The 19,270-nt window shown below is 46.7% G+C and overlaps 8 protein-coding genes across 8 annotated transcripts; 3 read left to right on the forward strand and 5 right to left on the reverse strand.

Moving 5' to 3' along the window:
- Positions 1 to 713: 713 nt before the first annotated feature.
- On the forward strand, positions 714 to 1,745 carry L228DRAFT_283072 (hypothetical protein; the record flags this gene model as incomplete). The annotated part of the gene is made up of 4 exons (XM_018336072.1): positions 714 to 858; positions 1,037 to 1,176; positions 1,264 to 1,515; positions 1,582 to 1,745. 3 exons carry the CDS (start codon positions 714 to 716, stop codon positions 1,504 to 1,506), a joined length of 528 nt encoding a protein of 175 aa, XP_018188568.1. The 3' UTR covers positions 1,507 to 1,515; positions 1,582 to 1,745.
- A 1,774-nt stretch (positions 1,746 to 3,519) lies between these two features.
- On the reverse strand, positions 3,520 to 5,928 carry L228DRAFT_283073 (MFS general substrate transporter). Its single transcript, XM_018336073.1, has 7 exons — positions 5,549 to 5,928; positions 5,407 to 5,502; positions 5,063 to 5,347; positions 4,866 to 4,991; positions 4,700 to 4,795; positions 4,091 to 4,616; positions 3,520 to 3,902 (listed from the first exon to the last, which is right to left on the reverse strand). Exons 1-7 carry the CDS (start codon positions 5,783 to 5,785, stop codon positions 3,664 to 3,666), a joined length of 1,605 nt encoding a protein of 534 aa, XP_018188569.1. The 5' UTR covers positions 5,786 to 5,928; the 3' UTR covers positions 3,520 to 3,663.
- Positions 5,929 to 6,890: 962 nt separating this feature from the next.
- Positions 6,891 to 8,257, forward strand: L228DRAFT_210582 (tfdA family taurine dioxygenase; the record flags this gene model as incomplete). Its single annotated transcript, XM_018329856.1, has 5 exons — positions 6,891 to 7,113; positions 7,216 to 7,310; positions 7,380 to 7,821; positions 7,882 to 7,985; positions 8,051 to 8,257. The coding sequence occupies 5 exons, from the start codon at positions 6,891 to 6,893 to the stop codon at positions 8,255 to 8,257; spliced, it is 1,071 nt and encodes a 356-aa protein (XP_018188570.1).
- Positions 8,258 to 8,365: 108 nt separating this feature from the next.
- L228DRAFT_247460 (DNase I-like protein) lies at positions 8,366 to 10,755 on the reverse strand. The gene has a single exon (XM_018332645.1). It carries the CDS (start codon positions 10,585 to 10,587, stop codon positions 8,722 to 8,724), a length of 1,866 nt encoding a protein of 621 aa, XP_018188571.1. The 5' UTR covers positions 10,588 to 10,755; the 3' UTR covers positions 8,366 to 8,721.
- A 323-nt stretch (positions 10,756 to 11,078) lies between these two features.
- L228DRAFT_268380 (deoxyribose-phosphate aldolase) lies at positions 11,079 to 11,873 on the reverse strand (the record flags this gene model as incomplete). Its single annotated transcript, XM_018335122.1, has 1 exon — positions 11,079 to 11,873. The coding sequence occupies one exon, from the start codon at positions 11,871 to 11,873 to the stop codon at positions 11,079 to 11,081; it is 795 nt and encodes a 264-aa protein (XP_018188572.1).
- A 275-nt stretch (positions 11,874 to 12,148) lies between these two features.
- On the reverse strand, positions 12,149 to 14,633 carry L228DRAFT_141513 (hypothetical protein). Its single transcript, XM_018329178.1, has 4 exons — positions 14,614 to 14,633; positions 14,495 to 14,555; positions 12,617 to 14,423; positions 12,149 to 12,555 (listed from the first exon to the last, which is right to left on the reverse strand). The coding sequence occupies exons 2-4, from the start codon at positions 14,537 to 14,539 to the stop codon at positions 12,425 to 12,427; spliced, it is 1,983 nt and encodes a 660-aa protein (XP_018188573.1). The 5' UTR covers positions 14,540 to 14,555; positions 14,614 to 14,633; the 3' UTR covers positions 12,149 to 12,424.
- A 912-nt stretch (positions 14,634 to 15,545) lies between these two features.
- Positions 15,546 to 16,838, forward strand: L228DRAFT_261124 (hypothetical protein; the record flags this gene model as incomplete). Its single annotated transcript, XM_018334308.1, has 2 exons — positions 15,546 to 15,780; positions 15,865 to 16,838. 2 exons carry the CDS (start codon positions 15,546 to 15,548, stop codon positions 16,611 to 16,613), a joined length of 984 nt encoding a protein of 327 aa, XP_018188574.1. The 3' UTR covers positions 16,614 to 16,838.
- Positions 16,741 to 19,103, reverse strand: L228DRAFT_141531 (hypothetical protein). Its single transcript, XM_018329179.1, has 7 exons — positions 18,976 to 19,103; positions 18,918 to 18,921; positions 18,829 to 18,857; positions 18,190 to 18,744; positions 17,605 to 18,096; positions 17,224 to 17,427; positions 16,741 to 17,010 (listed from the first exon to the last, which is right to left on the reverse strand). Exons 1-7 carry the CDS (start codon positions 18,998 to 19,000, stop codon positions 16,868 to 16,870), a joined length of 1,452 nt encoding a protein of 483 aa, XP_018188575.1. The 5' UTR covers positions 19,001 to 19,103; the 3' UTR covers positions 16,741 to 16,867.
- Between the last annotated feature and the right edge of the window lie 167 nt (positions 19,104 to 19,270).

Raw genomic sequence — 19,270 nt, forward strand, 5'->3', positions numbered from 1 at the left:
AGATCGAAAAATTGAAGAAGAACGGAACGAAAGTGGCAGAGCAAAAATGCCAGCGATTGGAAGGACGAGAGTGTTCTGAAAGCGGCTCTCAAGCGATTTGAAACACAGAAGTTATGATGTTAGAAAGCAGGTAAGAAATGAAGTTCATGTATAGCACGAATGTATCCTAGAAAGAGGGAGGACCGAGCTGACAAAGTCTGCGTGAAAGGAAGAATTTGCAAATTTGAAGAGCCATGAGTCCATGACCTTATTCTGGTGCACGAGTTTGCCGATCACTATTCGCTTCAAGCGAAGAAGGAAATGACAGTATTGGGTTTACGAACGTGAGGAAGCGGCCCAAAATTCTTTCTGTGTCATGGCTTCTACAGTTGAAAGATGCTGAAAGAGGACGAAGACGTTCAGACTTCAGAGATCCGTCGCCGACGATCAATTACAAATGTAACACATAACCTTTACTGCTTAGTCACTCGAACATTTTATGAGTCTGGAAATTCTCTTTTAAAGCAGAGAGGTCGTTGGTCCCTGCTCCGGATCCATACTACAATGCCATCGAGATACTGGCGAAGAAAAGGCAGAAGAAAGCAACTGGTGTACTTGAATCACTGGCAGAAAGTGCTATCTCTGGAAGTTTCAAAGACAGCGTGGAAAAGAAGCTGGAGCGGCTCGAAAATAATATTTCACTTCTCAGAAGTGTAATAAAAGATGAAGTGCACATGGAAGCTTCCGACATGATTCGAAAGGCTCAGGTCGATGACCAATTGAGGGTCTATCGGAACAATCTAATTGTCGCCGTTCTCGAGAAGCGGATTAAGCTTCAAAATGTTAAGGGCTCTTATTTTGAAGGCCCGGGAAGCCCAAGTAAAGGGCACTCGACCACTCGTCAGCAACAATTGACTTTGCAAAAACTGTGAAGACCCTAGAAGCAGGCACTTAACAAGCAAGACTCTTTCACAAATCCATGGTCAAGGAGCAAATAAAAATGTATCGGGGAAAGTTCGTTGTCGCTATCCTAGAGAAGTTGATGAAGCAAAACAAGGCAAAGGGGTCGCTGGAAGCCCAAACAAGGGACACTCCACCACCCGGCAACAGCAGTTTGCAAAGTCTTTGACAGTCGAAAATCTCCGGGCAGCGAAAATCCCGGTGCAGAATCTTCCAATTCTGCACAAGGCAGATAGGGTAATGCTCCCTTCCGGTCTCCTATCGTTTCCTCTCCTATAGAGTTCGGAAAAGAAGCAGTGTTACTGACAATAGTCTGATACTTAGATCATACGGGAACGCAACCAGGCTGCCCACGATACGACCGTTTCCTTCGCAAGGCTCCTCATGGCCGAGGAGGAGAGAGACCCCGAAGCCGTCGAGTATGAATTGTGGGCGGATCTTTTTCTCTTTCTTCAGGGCAAGACAATTCCTGAGGTGGCCGCCGAAGAAGAAGAAGAGGAAGCTCTAGTGCAAGAGCTACGGAAAGCTGTCAAGGAGTTCAACGTACACCAGGCTAGGAACACATGAAAATGGCAGGTAAGAGTCAGTTTTCCGTTGCCACAAGAACACAGAAAAATTCCTAAATCGTGAGTTCGGTTATAGAGCTTACAGATTCGCCTCTCGCCCGACTTGTCTTCTGCCTGCCGCCACCCTCCAGGCCGCCTACCTACAGTCGCGCCATTTTTGTTCCCCCAATATATTTTACGAAATATGTCCATTCGTCTCTATCCGACAATGTTTCTACCGTGGGGCAGCATTTCTGGGGTCGTGAACACGATAGTTCTGCTGCGTGGTCCGTTGTCCATAAGATTTTGAAAAGCTGCATCGTTTTGGAAACTTCATTCTATGTTTACGTTTCTCGGATTCTCACGGTCAGCCCTTGCATCATTTCGCTCGTCCCATGTTTAGTGCTGTTTAATCCTTTGTACTTGTTTCAGGCATTCGTGGAAACCGCCTCTCTGATGCGTTCCCGCGTTTCCTGCTCCTAGCAAGACACTTCTCTCTTGTTTCAGAAGGTCCTAATGTGTTATGCTCACCAAGAAAGACTTTTCGATTTGTCTCTAATGGGACGTGCAGTCAAGCCCCTGTGTGCTTCATAGCTCAGGAAATTCGACAGAAACGAAATGTCGATTTTACTTCTTTTTGCTTCTTATTCTTATTGGAGTTCTCTATGCTGGCTATGCCCTTGGGCTTCCCTGGCTTGTTATTTAAATGCCACGTTCAAGGTTTTAGCTCAACCTCAGATGCCCCTTCCTCTTCCTATATGTAAAGCGTTTTGCATGCTGGAACTCGCAACCAAACAATAAGAAAAGTGATCAAAATCTACGAGTTCTAGTTGTCTGGATCAACCATTTTCTCTCTTAGTCACTAGCCAAAACTTCCCAAGTCACGCCGTCTGCTGATTTCTAGGTGCCGGCAATCTTTCAATAGTTGCAACAACGCAACAGCAAAACCTAATATCCTTTTACAGCATCAAAACTCCTGTAAGTTTTCCCGACGCAAATATTGTCTCTAATACGCATTGCTAACTGCTCAAATTTCCTTTATGAACACAGGCTACATCATAATCTCCACAGTTATGTCATTTCCGCTTCCTCCAGATGATGCAACCACTTCTGAAGTCCGCAGATATCTCAAAGCACTTACCCGAGATACTCTATACTTTGATGCTGGGACTGGACCTCAACTGGGAAGACTCTGCGGGAATGTAATCAGAATTATTTCTACGAGCAGTTCGGTGGGTCCGACGCTGCGCATGATCTCTGGGTAGTTCTCAGACGCAGGAAAGACGCGGTCACGCGGCAAATGCTAGTATTGAGGACGCGGAGACCGAGTGTAAACGTGCAGAGACCGCTGTACCTGTATGTGTTTGTTTACTATGTTGTTATTTAGTACCTTTGAACTGGTCTTTACGATCTTCGGCTCTTGTATATTCCGTCTTTTCCTTTCTTTTCCTTTCTTTTCCCTTCGACGGTACGCTTTTAACAGTCTTTTTTAATTATGGCTTGCATTATGGTAGACTGAAAATCAGAGAACAGTATCGCAGATTCGCCACGCAACGACTTTAGAGACATCTTATTGCCATCCTTGTCATTCTTTGCCGCTGCGGGGAATCTGGTCAGGCCTGATAATGCTGGAATCGATTGGACGATCAAGTTTTGTGTGGCGTTCGTACTTGCTGGATGGCTGGTTTCGCTATGGATTATTGTCTTCAGGCGTTGACAGAAGGATGATACTTAAATGGCGAACAGTTAGTCTGTCTTACGTGGTGCTCTAGAGGACTTGAGTTAAAGGTATTGCTTGAATGGGCTACTTGCTTTGCAGCAAATTTGTTTGTACGTTTGTATTGTGAAAAGTATGCTCTAAGTATCTGAGATGAACAAGCACTAGGGCTTAGCTATGAAATTCTACATTGTTATTTGATGAATTTCTTGTTTGACCGTTTAAAAGCTTCTTTTTCTTGTCCATACCAGAAAATTCATGGGAAAGCATATTTGGCTTTCCAGTAATTGGTGTGTACTTTTATGATAGTGCTTTGAAGGCACAACTTTGAAATTCTTGACTGTAGCTGTACTACCAAAAGCTAAGAGGCCTTGAATATATTTATGTGTTTGATTGATTGTTATTATACAGCCATAAAAATATTACTTTTTTGATGCATCTATAGTTGGTTGCCATCTAAGGCTAATATTTGAACCGGAAATCAAGACGTTGATTACCTTCTGATTCTCTCGCCGAAAGATCATTTAGATATTCGTCTTTTTCCTCGCTCGTGTACGAACTCCATATCTTCTCTTTCTTGCGGTTCAGGTGGCGCAGATACTCGCGTTGGGCAATGAATGATACTAGAGACAGAGCGCATATGCTTATAAGCACCTTGTTTCCGGTCTTGTAATACGGCTGGTCATTTGCACGGTATATCTCTTAACAAGGAAGGGTATGTTAGCTCGACATTTTGAAATCCGTAAATACAATAAAAGCTGTAATCCAAAAAAAGGAAAAAAAAAGGGGGTGGAGGAGAACTCCCCCCTGGCTTATTCGTGAAAGAAGTGAAAAGAGGTAGTATGAAATAACGATCGAAATAAAAGAAGGGAAAAAAATCAAAACTTACGAGAGCCTACAATTGCACCAACTTGTACAATGACATTGTACGTTGCAGCAGTAATGGCGCGTTTCTTGACATCAAATGTGTTTTCCGATATCCATGCTGACACAATGGGGTGGAAATACGGATAGCCAGAAATGAGAGTGGTGATGGCGAATCTGCCCCAGTTATGTCCGCCATTGGGAAGGGTGAGTAATGCCACAAGGAGTGGCAGGGACCAAAGCTCTCCGAAAAAGCAATGAAATGTCCGTTCGGTAAAATAGTCGCTGCTCTTGGCAAGAAGAAGCATGAGGATAACTTGAATAGCGGCGGAAGGAATCGACAGCATGTTTGCGTCAAAAGTCGAGAACCCGATTCGCTTCAATGTAAGAGACAAGTATGCTTGCACCGGATTTTGAGGAATATAAGCCACAAGCCCAATGAAATAGAGACCCCACATGGATTTGTCTTTCCATGTGTTAATAATGTCCCGTAGAGTGACCTTTTCATGGAGACGGGTCAAGCCTTTGGATGGGTCGTCACGTAACAGACGCTGTCATGATGATTTAGCTCTTTTTATTCCCTTTTCTTCCTTCATTGAAGCTACCACAGAGGCTGACACATGGAGACGCTTACATTTATCATAATGACCTCTTCACGCTCCGAATACCAGGGTCTGCGGACAAGGAAGCTCTCCGTGTTGACTGGAGAGCTGGGAAGATACAGAAAACTCTAAGTCGGAAGTGAGTCAGTTAGATTCCCAAAATGAATAATGTATATTTTTCTCGAAAGGAGGACTTACTATCAGGGCAATTGTAAAAGTGACAAGCCCTTCAATGAGAAAAAGCCAGAACCAGCCGGCCTTGCCACCCACTCCACGCATCTGAAGAATGCCAGCAGCTAAAAATGACGATATTATGCGAGCAATCTAGAGGACAGGACCAGTATTAGCCATAGCAATTGGAAGAAACTGTTTTGTTTTCTTGACGAAATACATACATTAAGCGTTGACCAGAACGCTGACAGTCGTAACGACAGCTCACTAGATTTGTAGAAGTACGTGGCAAAGAGAACCGTGCCGGGAAAAAAGCCGCCCTCAAAGGCACCGATTAAGGCTCTACAGATGTAGAAGGAAGCACGACCAGACATCCAAGCTTGGGCCCAGGAGACCACACTCCAGAACATCATCATAATCGGCAATATCTTTCTGAAGCCGAACCGCTTGATTGCTAGCTGTACCGGGAACTCCGCAGCAAGGAAGCATATCAATTGAATGGTGCTGCCCTAAAAGTTGTGCATAAATATCTCCTCAATTAAGATCTTTCCAGGACGAAAAATCCTACATTATTGTAATCGTTGGTCGTCAGGTGCAAATCGTTGAGCAAATTATCTGTGACAGCGTTTGAGATATTCCCACGGTCAAGTTGGAGGCCGAAGAACTATCATGAGCATTAGCTATGGGGTTGACGAATGGATAACACATACCATAAGACAAAGCCATGAAAGAAGCAGCAAGTCTGTCTTCAGAACTACTCTGCGCTCTTCTTTTTCGGTCCATTTGGCATTTGGGTCAAAGCGATGATATCCTTCGTAGGTTTCGTGAGGTGGTATAACGTCGTATACAACCTCTTGGTGGGAAGCTGTCGAATCCTCCGTCACAGGCACATCAACCACCTGCTGTGCATTACCCTCCCCTTTTCCAAGCGATGAACTAACTGTCATTGTTCCATTGATAGTACACAGACGAATTAATTTGGGGAGAAAAAATTAAATTGACAAAGCATTGGCTGAAATTTCATTCATGTAACATGGCTAGTATTCGCTCTAAGTACATAAACCAAACAGAATATTTTCAAAGAATTTTTTGAACCCCGACAGTCACCATTACAGATGATTTAAAGTGTATACGCACGACGAGCATTTTTTTTTAGGTCATTGTTTCCCCTTATCACAGCGGTTGTGCTTGTAGGAGTGGATGGTCACATTGCACAACACCAACGATGGAGCACGCCATCGCTTATGTCTCCTCGATAACCTCCACCAACATCAACCCCCAGGCAATGAAATCCAATGAGGAGCCAACACAATCACGACATTGAACTAATGAAATGTTTCTAGACTATCGCTGCATTACCTGGCAAAGATAACATCGATTGTATCAATGGGATCAGAAATTGATTCCCGTAACTCTTCCCCCGTCAATAATACAAGAGAATCAGAATCACTTCCACAAATGGACGGTAGCAGCAGTCTGCTTTCACAATTAGATATTCATGATCGCTATGGACTACTTTATATCCAAATAATTGAAGATCTTCAGACTGATTGGAATTGAAACAAGCCCCGGAAGGATCATGGCTACGGGCCTAGGTATGTGAGATGGGTACAATCTACGGAGCACATGTGGATACCCCTCCTACCGTCAATATCTGATACAATTATCTGATTCGTCAATAGCTCATGTCTCTCTGAAGCACAACAGCTTCGTGTCCGGCCTAGGGGTCAGATAGTACAGATCTCCGTTCCTGGATCCTGATTAGATCACCACGGCATCAACGGGAATAATAGCTCAACTAGAGCATCTTGACCCTTGACCGGCAGATTAGTTGCATCACGCCATACCATGGTGTGGGTTCAGCGCACTGACAAAGATAATGGTCGAATGATCAGTATTCGAGAAAATTGAGCTCTCTTCTGAAACACATTCATCTCCTCACATCAATCTTTATATAACAGACGGCCTGAGTGTTATATTGGACACTAACAACGGCTTGTCGGATCTTTCCAATTTCCAGAAAATCAGATTGCGCTGTTTGTAGAGAACAGAATGCCTTCTACACTAGTGACGAACACGACCGCGTCCCTTCGTGGCGGTCATGAGCAAGCACGTGCCCGCATTACCAAGCCTCTTCAATACGCTGGCGGATTAGACTCCTACTCTTACAGTGATCTGACACCAGTCATTGGACGAGAGTACAGAGATGTACAGGTCAAGGATCTTCTGAGATCTCCTAACGCTGATGATCTCATCAAGGATCTTGCCGTAACCAGTATGTTGCAACCAGCTGCACAGTGCATCAGTGTTTATGCATTGACCCTCACTGATATAATTTTCTGCATGCTAAGAATCCAATGGCTAATTTGTACAATAGTTTCGCAAAGAGGCGTCGTCTTCCTCCGCGATCAAGATGTCACCCCCCAACAAATGCGTGAGCTTGGCGAAAGACTTACGTTCCTTGCCGGTTGTGTGAGTTACCTCTGTTCTATCACAAAAGAAGACCTTGTTACCATAACGGACGCTGACTTCGCATGACAGCCAGAATCATCAAGATTGCATGTCCACCCCCTAACAGAAGAGGGCAGCGAGCTCGGCGACCAGATCAGCGTAATCAGTAGTACGAAGCAGAAGAGAGGAGGCGGTCTTACACACCAACTCAGCGACACGAGTCGCTTTGCGTCTGTTGGCTGGCATACCGATATCAGCTTCGAGCCTGTCCCATCCGACTATGCCATGCTCAAGATCCACACTTTGCCTGAGACCGGCGGCGACACGCTTTGGGCCTCGGGTTACGAAATATACGACCGGCTCTCGCCCCAGCTAGCCAGCTTCTTGGAGACTTTGACCGCGACGCACGAAGCAAAGTTCTTCCACGAAGAGGCAGCAAGATTGGGTAACCCCCTGAGAAAGGGAGTTCGAGGCTCGCCGCTTAACCAGGGAGGTGAATTGACTGCCGTTCATCCCGTCATTCGGACCAATCGTACGTTATTTTTCCAACCTTTACAACTTTACCAACCTTTACTAACATTGATGGTAATAGCCGTGACTGGCTGGAAGTCTGTCTATGTAAACAAGGGCTTCACCCGCCGAATAAATGGCGTCACCAGAGACGAATCCGATATGCTCTTGAACTATCTCTTTAATGTAAGATTGCCAACAACAATTCGGCATAAAAAGTCAATTGAGCAAGCATCTAACATGCCGTCTAGCTCGTCACGCAAAACCATGACGCCCAGATTCGCTTTAAATGGAATCCCAACGACCTCGCCATCTGGGACAACCGCTCGACTTGGCACTGCGCGACATATGACTACGCGGAAGCACGTGCTGGTGATCGTGTCTGCAGTCTTGGCGAGGCACCGTATTTTGACACCTTGTCCGTGTCAAGAAGACAGGCCCTTTCCCAACAGGAGTAAACGTTTCTTGCTCCATGTTCCTTATGCCCCAAAAAAGGATAAATGAGAGAAAATTATGCGGATACCACTCTGTTTTTTGCGGCCTTATTTCCGCCAAAAGTTGCTTCACAAACCGTCATCAATCGTGATACGGTCTATTAAAAATAAAACTTCTATATCCATCAGAACTATGTACATAACTTATTCAGCTCTCCTTTCCTTTCTAGCTGAGATGATTACGCAGCACACTATTAGCGCTTTATCCCCACATAACGATAAAAGCAAGCCAAGCCATTTAGAATCAACATCGCGGTCCAAGTCAATCGGCTCACAATGCATCCTCAAAGCCTAAAAAGGAGCACGTTGTAACCGAGACTGGCATGCAGTACCAATTGCGAACAACGCAGGATTTATCCGCATAACAAATTTGTGTTATACCTACATTAAAATCAACCCGAGCGCGGTAACATGCAAGACGCTTGAGATTAACCCGCCAATACAGACCGAAGCAACAACCACCCGCCAACAGCACCAATAATCGTAGCCAACAACAATCCATTCCCTTCCCACGTGAGACCCAAATACGCCAGTACGCCTACAGCGAGTTCTTTCCTTCGCCCTGCACTTCTCTTCTCGCGCCACAGCGGATCCATCTCTAGCGGGGGCGACACGCGCAGATCATCCTCCCCTGACAAGCCATCGTCCCTCGACAAGGCCTCCGCACGGCGGACCTCGGGTCGAAGCGGGACATTTATAGAGAGCGCAACAGGTCGGTGATCAGAAGTCGGCATGACTGGCAGCGCGGTATAGACGTGGCTGTACTTGTTCGTTGGCAATGTAATATCTGGTGACGATGGTGATGATGATGAGGACGAGGAGGGCGCAGTAGACCCAGAATGAGCGTTGAGTCCACCGTCGAATACTAAAATGCGATCACACCAACTGGGCCAGCGATGCGGGGACCACGCCCATTGATCCAGTGCTTCATCCGGGACAAGGGCAGGTTGTTTGGACGAGTACTTGTATGTAGGGGGAAAAGTGATGCGCGCTTCGCGGAAGCCCTGGAGGACATGACCCGCTTTCATCTCGCGAGTGAGTTGGTCGTTTGCGAGGAGGTGCGAGAAGTGCATCTTGCTCGTCTGGTCGGATGTTGGTTGGGGGTAGAGTTTGTGGTCGTCTGGGGAGGGACCGCGGTCGGAGGTGCGGTAGTTGAGGTCGCCGCCGAAGAAAACGTATGAGGTGCTGGGACTGTAGAGGCCGGAATATAATGGGACGTTGCTGTTGTGGTTATCGTTGTCGTCTTCGGCGACGGAATCGTGGAGAAGGGGTTCTGCTTCGTCGGCTTGGACCGGTCGAGTACGCTCGGCCTCGGCTTCAGCGCTATGAGCGCCAGATGGCGTTGAGACAGTGTGCCTAGTTGTTGCAGAACTATGGTCCCTAATTGGCTTTTGCCCTTTGATGTATCGCAGTGCGTTCTCCCGCAAAGGCGTAAATACTAGTCCCCTGGCAATGTTATTCCAGTCTTCGTTTCGGCTGGATAAGCCGTCTTCCATGGGCGCCAAGTGCGCAGCGACGAATGCGACTTCCGTTACATTGGCATAGTCCTCTTGTGTTCCGCGGCCTGCTGGTGGGGGGCTGGGTAAGAGTCCTAATTTCACTCCGACCGCGCCTTTGTTACCCATTCCCCATAGCCCGAGCCCAACGCCGGCGGTGTGGATGTGTGCAATCCGGTCGATCTGGTCCTCGCGCATGAATATCATTAGCGCCGTCATGCCGACATTGCGTACAATGATGTTTTTATAGATTGGCCTCGAACTGGCGTCATGCTTGGCAACCTTGGCTCGATGCCGGCGGAGGAGATGTGTGTTTTCTTCGCGCGTGCTGTGTTCGCTTTGAGGTCGCCGGGCAGAACGGTCGGTATTTCCGTCACTTTCCTCATCGCTTTGAATCTCTGGGTTGGCAGTGCTAATATCATTGTCGTCAACGGCTCTGGAAACAGCATAGTCTACTGCTCGTCGTATTCGTTCCAGGTACGGTTCCAGATGCGAGCCGCCGAGGAATGATTCTGCCACTGGGGCAATTTCTTGCAGTGACAGCACTAGAACATCGGGAAGGGCTATATGTTCAGGTGTTGAGAATGAAGCAGATGAGCTCGCGGTTGCGCGGGGGCCGGCCGTGCCATCTTGAAATGCATCATTGCCGGTAGGTTTTGGAGAGGGTGAGGGCCGCGGAAGGGCCTGAAAGAGATATGCGCCTAGAGCTTCCGGCTCTACGAGTGTGCGCGCACAGTTGAATGTAAGAAAGTATAAGCTTAAAGATGCCGCGGTGGCTACTGCAGCATCATTCGTCATGTTGCGCTGCTGTGGACCGGCTGGGTCGTTAATTGATAACGAGAGATGTTATCATGTGGATGAAAATGGGAGGGGAAATCTTGTCTGGTCATCTATAGGATAATGCAGTGTAAAATGATAAAGCAATTGCAGTGTGAGCGGAAAAGCGTAGGATGTTGATGGTACTCTCCGAACCCTAAGTGCATCAAGTTCAGAGTGTTCTTGACCCCTATGACGTGAGACAACGGGAATAAGCTCGGACCACGAAATGATCCGTGCTGGTTGCATGTGAACAAACAATGAACTTCGTGCTGGCTTTTATCCAAACAATATTACCATACTGCCATATATTAGAGGGAGAGTCAATTTTTATCACTTGAAGGTAGATTTAACTAGGTCTTTTTCGTGTATAAAAACAAAAAAAGTTAAGAGATAGGGCATAATACAACCCAATTAAAGATAATACAACAACGCTCTCACACCTAATCCCGCCTTGCTTCAAGATTCCTGACCTAGTAACCACCCGGAGCACTCTCATCAATCGGTTTAAATGTGACCGTTGTAGGTTGGTCTGTAATTCCTCTTTTTGCAGCGTCTTCCAGAATGGCCACAGTAGCAGTAGCTCCGATCCGCGTCACGCCAAGTGACATAACATGAAGTAAGTCGTCCAAAGTGCGCACCCCGCCGGCCGCCTTGATTTGTATCTCAGGCTTAGAGTGCTTTCGCATGAGTTTGAGATGAGGCACAGTCGCTCCTTTGTACGAGTACATGCCATTTGGCTGCTTGACAAAGCCGTAACCCGTAGATGTCTTGACAAAGGCAACACCAATGTCGGAACAGATTTGACAAAGTCGGATAATATGCTCTTCTTGCAAGTAGTCGTTCTCAAAGATAACTTTGAGTGTCGCTCCGTGCTTCGTGACATTTTTGTTGATTTGCTTGATCTCATCTGCCACATAGTCCCAATCACCACCGAGTGCCTTGCCAATGTTGATGACCATGTCGACTTCAGCACCACCAGCAAGAGCTGCTGCCTCTGCCTCGAATACTTTCACCTCAGTAGTGCTATTTCCATGAGGGAATCCAATCACAGGGCAGACAAGCACTTGACTACCTTCAAGTTCCTTCTTCGCCAGAGGGATGAGGTATGGTTTGACACAGGCGGTGGCTACGCCGTATTTTCTGGCAATGCGGAGACCTTCGAGGATATCCTTGTCGGTCATGGTCGGGTGCAACAATGAATGGTCAATCATTTTGGCGACCTGTTGCAAGGTGACGGTGATTGAGTTTGTGCGTTGTTCGGTCATGATGTTGTAGTAAAGAGTAGAATGAGCTTTGTTTCCAGTGTTTCTTTGGCTTGGAAGTAGATTATCTTGCTTTGCAGATTCTACTCATCTCAATGGGAGACGGACTTGTCTTATATCTTGGAGAAACGATCCGGAATGTGAGGCATTGAGGCAAAGCAGAAGGTATCCGGTGGTCGTGACTGCCATGTTTGGGTTTAGCTCCGTTGGCTCGAAGGGTTGTAGGATTTCAATTCAATCTAAATTTTAACTTCGTTAGAGGTAAAATCTTTTGTTATGCCCTCAGTCGGCGTACAGGCAGGCTGTTGTTGATGGTATAGATCTGGGTGACCTAAACCAGAATTGGCCATGCCTAGATTTGCCACAGACCATGGAGGCGGAAGCCCTTCTTGATCGAGTAATTTTCTCCGGCGGAAGTACGGATCACGGTAGGACGGTATTTAGCCACGCTCCTCTTTCCATTTTAGCCATAAGAAGTCATCCTAGTGTTAGTGTCCGATTTCGCCGTCGTCAATTTCCTTAGCCATAGGCCTGGACTATGACTACCACGTCTTCTATGCATTATAGTTCCAGCCCCATATCCATCCTTGATCCTGCCCCACATGGAAACCGCCAGAAGGAAGTTCACCCGCATGACTTGAACTTGTGTCATCATCTACGGTATCACTCGGCGGGTAATTGATCACTAGACACCCTGTCAGCACCAAGCATGGACGCATTTTATCAAATGAGTAACTATCACACACCTTGTTCAAAGTCTAGCAAAGCCTCCGTGATGGATGGATTCTCACAAAAATCAAAGTTTGTACAGTCGAATGGCATATCCAACTGTAGAGGAGCGTCTAGTAAATTTTGGTCAGGTTCCGACGAGTTCATATCACATTCTCTCTGCGTTGGCAACGTGGCTGTGCGGAATTGTGACCCCGGTTGTCTCTCTCGCTCACAATGCTGATCAGCGCTCTGGTGAGGGAGATTCAAGACTGAAGACTGGTTCGCAGATTCTGTCTCATTCACGGAGGCAGGTTGCTCCATCTCGAACATACTGTCAATTTCTTTGGCCATGACAAGCGACATCAGGTTTCGAAGGATATCCAACCCCTGCCCAGCAGCAACTGATTTTGGCTTCAGTAACCCTTGCATCTCCATCAGCGCCCGAACGCCTCTTTTTGATTCGTGTGCTTCGCGACTTAGCGGATCGAGGCTCGCCATTATGCAAAGAGTTACCCCGGCGGTGAAAAGGTGCAAAGAGACAAACGTGACTGCATATGTATCATATACCTGCTTAAAATTAGGCACTGATCCGACTCTCGATATTTGGAGGGCTGCGTCTCGGCATATTTCGATAGAATACTGAAATGGGTCAGGAGCAGCTGACTGGCGTGAACCGCCCTCGCGAATGATAGTTTTGTATGATAAAAGTGGTCGATGGACTAGAATCCTCGCATTCTCATAAGCCAATTTGAGTGCCAGTGCCTGGAGCTGGAAAAGGTGCTCTTCAAAAGTTTTGTCAACATTCTGATCAGAATGGCCTGAAACACGAGCTTGATTGGAACCCGAATCACTAATAGTCGTTGGCCGAAGCTTTGCCGCTACACCTTCTCGCCATTGCAAAAGCCGCGAGTCCAAGTCCTGCACCTTCTTGATGAGGCTCTGGAGGCGTGCATTGTGGCTCATGATAGGATGATTTTCTCTGTCCAGATCCCGATGGGTGCCGTAAAGATCGGTCAGAGCAGACTTGACAATTCTTGAGAGTTTCGACATGTAACATTTAAAAAACAAGAGAGTTGGCTGCTCAGAAGTCTGCGCTTGTGATGTAGAGCCTGAGTATTCGTCAAAGGGATCCAATTCGTCGACATCGCAGTCGCTATCCGATATGCTCAGAGGAAAGCCGTACATCATTGAGCAAAAGGTCTCGATCTCGTAAACTGCCCACCAGCCGCGCTTCCTAGCCGCAAGACTTGGTTGGACGTCACTTTGGCGGGCGGACGCTGAATTTGTTAAGTTCCGGTGTAAATTTAATGCTTGAGCAATTCTTAGACCACAGCCGCACAGAGGCCAGGCCAGTCCAGGTTCTCCTTGATACAGGTAGTAGCTCCCCAGCAAAACACATGTTTGCACCGTTTCCAAAGACCCTAGAGACAAAATATCCAAAAGCTTCTGTTTTAAGGCAGTCAGAAACCTTTGCTGGAGAGCTTGTAGATCGACGCCATGACGTGCGAGAGCTTGCTTTTGTGAATCAGTTGTATATTGCAGGCTGATGGCACACACAGCCAGGAGCACAGCCACTTGGCCTACTCGATTGTTCGTCGCTATATTTTGGCCTGGAGGTCTAGTTGAGGGTAATGAATACAAAATTTCGAAATTTGCTCTAAAGTCCCGCTGGTGAAACAGCAACATGAACCAATGAATACGGTCAAAGTAATTGTCAACGAGCAGTTTGGCGACTTCAAATCGTGGGAGCAAGGACGAAAGTTCGCTTTCAGGTGCGAATGGGCCTTTGGGGTGCGCAGTCGCACGCTCCGAGGTGCTCCTCACATGACGGGAAAGCAGCTTCTGTAAAGCGTTACGATGATTTTGCTTTCGATATAGACCGTCAGACGGAGACTTTGGATGCATCCACTGACCGGCTGAAAATGCAGATGTTTCAGAACCTTCGGGAGTATCGGCATGGTGGTGGTGAAACGCCTAATTTAAAATCAGTAAAAAAATTCCCATTGGCGGAAAAGGTAATCTAATCTGCAACCTCCTCGACTAATTCAATAGTAGAGCTAGAATTCCATGTCGTACCGACGGGAGATTCTGGAACAGTGGGCGCGGGATCCGGATGAGAGGGTCCTGAATGTTCCGTTGGATTGGCCCCATCATCTTCGATAGCTTGGATTTCATGTCCTTGGCTGGAAGGTGCTCTGCGAAGTTTTTTGCTGTTTGGTGCATCTTCCACATGATGGGAGTCCTTTTGCATCCTGCTGTTGGCTCGCTTTGGCCTGCCTGTCTGGACTTTCCATTTCTCTGGTTGTACGGTAATACAGTTTGCATTTGTCCTTGCACACATTGTGCAAGGACGTTCAACATCACACTAGGCGCAGTCAATGTCAGGGATGGTTGTTACAAAGCTAAGTGGTCATTACATAGTCTTACCTTTAGTTTCTGCCTCCGGCATCGCTGGCAGGCACTCGGGACCTTGTTGGAGGGTGTGTTCATGATAATTCAAAGCATGCAGGTTGACTGGGTAGAGATTGTGGGGCGAACGGGGAGAGCATTAAATCGATGTATTGTTAATTGATAAGTTGCAGGCATTGCCGGGAGACAACCTAAGAAAAGCCTCTCCGCTCAAAAATCTCTTTTTTCTATTTGTCTAGCTCTCTTGCCCATACCATCTGTGAATATTTCAAAGTAATTGAGACGATAGTGGTAAGATGTGGAAACCTGACGTCAAACAATCATCCGGAGGGAAATGCCATTTTTGGAATAGACGCTTGCAGCGGCAATTCATTTTTCCGCAGCGGACAGGCAGTAGGCCGATATTTGCTGGGACGCCGGAGCGGCGGGAGTTACTATTTTCGGTAGACGGTCCCGACGTATTTATTTCTCAGGTGCTCTGTTGATATACTAGGAGACGCCTCCTACTTGAAAATTGGCATCGATGTGCAATTTTGACGGACTGACGCGGTCACGATGAGTGCGCCATCCATTGCTGAAGCTGTGAATACAGTTTCCTCGTTTCTGGCCTTTGAGCAAGTTCACAGTTCTTCCGACCTCGAACACATTTGGCAATCTGCAAGCGCTGAAAGGCAGCACAGCGCAGCCAGTGAATTGCCACCAACGGATGTTATTGTTCTATGTGCTTCTGCAGTACTTTCTACAGCTGAGACGGTGTTTTCGACATTAGCAAAATGTCATAGCTTGAGAGGTACAACTTCTACAAATGCGTGAAAGTAATCCCTTAGTTATTTCCTTTTCTAATATTACTCCTCCCGAGGACAATAATATACAGAGCAGGAAGTATCCCAAAATAAACATCGTATAGTCCTTGTTCTTTGCGGTGGACTAGGTCATTCGACGGAATTGATGCACCAAGCCGTTGCTGCACACCCCAAATATGGCGTGCTGGCTAAAAAACTATCCGGCCAGCCGGAGGCACGCATTTTGCAAGCCATTGGAGAAAAGTATTTTTGGTTGAATATCAACGGTGTTCAATCTGAAGACGTGACAGCATTCATGGCAAAAGACCAATTGCCCAGCTTTTCAATCTTGATCGAGGACAAGTCGACAAACTGTGGTGCAAATGCTGCCCGAACGAGAGAAGTATTGGAGACTCATGGAATCTACTCGCCGCGTTCGATTGTCGTGTCTCAGGACCCGACAATGTGCAGACGTACTATTGCCTCCTTTGAGCGCGTATATTCCGACAAAATCGGCGACGGTCCCAGATTATTCAGCTGGCCAACATTTGTACCTACGGTGGCCACAGACAGGGAGATGGAAGGAAGAACAGACCACGATATCTCGTCGTTTTTGTGTTATGACATTCTTCGTATGGGCCAAGTGGATCCGGATGGACTATGGACTATCACTCGCTTTCTAGACCTGATCATGGGGGAGATTCCCCGCTTGAGGGACAACACCGATGGTTATGGTCCGACTGGAAAAGGATTCATCTCCCATGTCGACATCCCAGAAAATGTGGAAACAGCATGGCAAATACTAGATGCCATCATGACGAACTCAGGAAGGAGAAGATGAGAATTTAAAGGAATAGAACGTTTTTTGGGAATAGATTAATATTTTATGTCTCGGAAAAAGGATTGGCGAGCATGCCAATCTCGTGGGAGGGGAACAATCATTAATTTTCTGCGACACACCTTGAGAGATGGACTCTTGGTATGAGCACGAATTGTAAATTTCCTTCACTGAAGAAGACCTTCGGAATGAACCAAAATCGAGCCCGTAGAAATCTTAACCGCCCGGCATGTCGTAACTTTTAAATTTAAGAAAATTTAACGGCCCAAGTGAATCAACTCCCAATAATCCTTCAAGTCCCGAATAATGTGATGCACCGGCCACGCAGTGGGTATGCTGTACTCTAGCAGCATCTCCTCGACAGCCTTGCGCTGAGCAGGTTGTAGTAAGAAGCGGCCGCCTTTTGTCGGTGTCCCTAGTGCGTAAGTCATTCTATTGCATATACATGTATAAATCTGACTCGCTGGTGTTTCCTTCATGTAGAAAAATACAGGTCGTCTTCGGAGAGAGAAGAAAAGCAACAGAAAAGAAGGAGAGAGACAGATACGATCATGGAGCCACGATGATAGAGGAAGAAAAGGAGAAAGAAAGGAAATGAGTGAAGGAAACATACAGAATGATAGTGGACCAAAAGCATTTACTCGCGCCGAAGCGTCGTCATTCGTATACGCTAGACCACAGACTCGGAGAGTATGCTCCTGTATAGTTTCAAAGGTGTGTTGGTCCAACTTTGTGAAATATCGAGGCATCGCATCGTGGGTAGGGTCATATAATGCCAGCAGGATCTCGGCAATAGATGCATATTGTAGTCCAGCGACTAAGGGCTATTAGTAATTATACTTTCGACTGTAACGAAGTGAAATAATATCTAAAGGTGGTATAAGATGAATTGAAGTCCCGAAGGTTGAGGCAGAGTGCAAGAATAATTTAAAAGGCAAAGGGCCGAAATAATGCCAAGGAAAACACGCCTTGCGGAAAGAAACGGGGTTATTACCGTGCCAAGGACTGAGAATCCAATATGATGGAAATGGGTTTCCGGGTCTTGGTGCAGTAGAGAATGGTAGAAAGCTCGCTGGCAAATAACTTTCCCACGTGAAGAGATGTCTTTTTAGTTTATGCCAAGTTGCAATTCTTTGCCCTTGAGAGACAGCATTGTTTTTGCTGCTGCCGCTATCATTGACATTGGTGGTTTCATCATTTCTCTCAAAGCAGTAGTTAATTACCAGAGCAAGAATATATGTGACGATATTAGACTTCATGTCATCGTCGCTGCCGTCATCGTCATAACTTCCGTCGGGCTTGAAGGTTGGAAAGTCGGTACAAATACGAACGGGTCTCTGGCACTCGAGTCCGACGGTAATTTCTTCGCGGAGGTAATTCCATACTCCTGCTTGCGCGAGGCCACGCTCAGACAAGTCAATGGTAGCATCTGTGACTGCAAACGAGTATGCGCCTAGAAGATGTCGCTGGTTGCCACGGCTGTCGCCTACTCATATTTAGTATGCCAGTACGATTATGCAAATCCTTATCATTCATGTGCTCTAATAAATGAAAATTGCATTCGACATGTAGCACATACCATCAAGTATTTCGTAGGATCTCAAGAGACACGTTGAAGCAATATATTCTCCATGCGAGCCAGACAAAGAGTCAATGGCGTCCAAAAGTTCTCTTCCGCAAGCTGTATGGAACGCTGGACCAATTGAACGCAGTTTCCCAGTCACACGGTACCAGTGCATTGCAGAGAATGCAATAATGGCTTTGAAAAGGATCGGTACGCATAGCGCTCGCTCGGGCACAACTGTGCCAAACAGCCTATGCGAGTCATTCAAGTCATACCACGGTGCAAGAACCGTGATGTAGTGCTGGAAAAGACTGGCAATTTCAGGACTAGTGAGAGCGGAACTTGGTGACTGCGATGCCAGCTCTGCAGCCCACTCATGAGAGCAGTCATCCGACTCGTTTTTAGGAGGAGACGATGCTGGAATTTGGTTCGATACAGTTGGGCTTCTGCGTCCTGGATTCTCATCGAGCGGCTGATCTGAATGAATGACAAATCGAAGCTCATGGCTACGTCTTTTGCAAGTGATTCGTCTTCGTAAACAGTTTCTGCACACGGGAACATGGCCATCGCCTGAATTGCGTCAGCATGATACATCGTCCTTTCTGAATCGCTATCAAAAAAAGGCAGTCTAGATAGAACAAATAAATAACGGACATTTGACTTTTCGAGCAAGACATGTTGCACTATGACGGTAGTTTCAGAACAATTCTTCTTCCAATAATTCGGCATCGAACAGGGCATACCAAGCTATAGAAACAGTCAGCGCACGCTCCAGAATATGCCAGTCTCGCAAAACTATACCTGACTCGGACGCTATTCTCGGCATTGATATCCCAAAAAGAGTTTGCCAGAACAATTATCCCCGGCGGATCTGCCAATGATAAGTTTACCGTGTCATGCTAACGTTATATTTTTCTTGCCACGACTGAGCGCAATTTAAGACGTCGTCATACCAGAGCTTTTGGCCCCACGAGGGTTTACCAAGTTCCGACGCTAATTTGACCGCACGGTAACCCCACACTCTCGGAAAAACTAGCCCCAAGCAGCTAGTTTGCGCGAGGTTGCGGTCCCTGTTCCGAGACCCCATTGTCATACT

The sequence above is a fragment of the Xylona heveae genome (genome assembly GCF_001619985.1).
Source record: "Xylona heveae TC161 unplaced genomic scaffold L228scaffold_5, whole genome shotgun sequence".
Classification (NCBI taxonomy): domain Eukaryota; kingdom Fungi; phylum Ascomycota; class Xylonomycetes; order Xylonales; family Xylonaceae; genus Xylona; species Xylona heveae.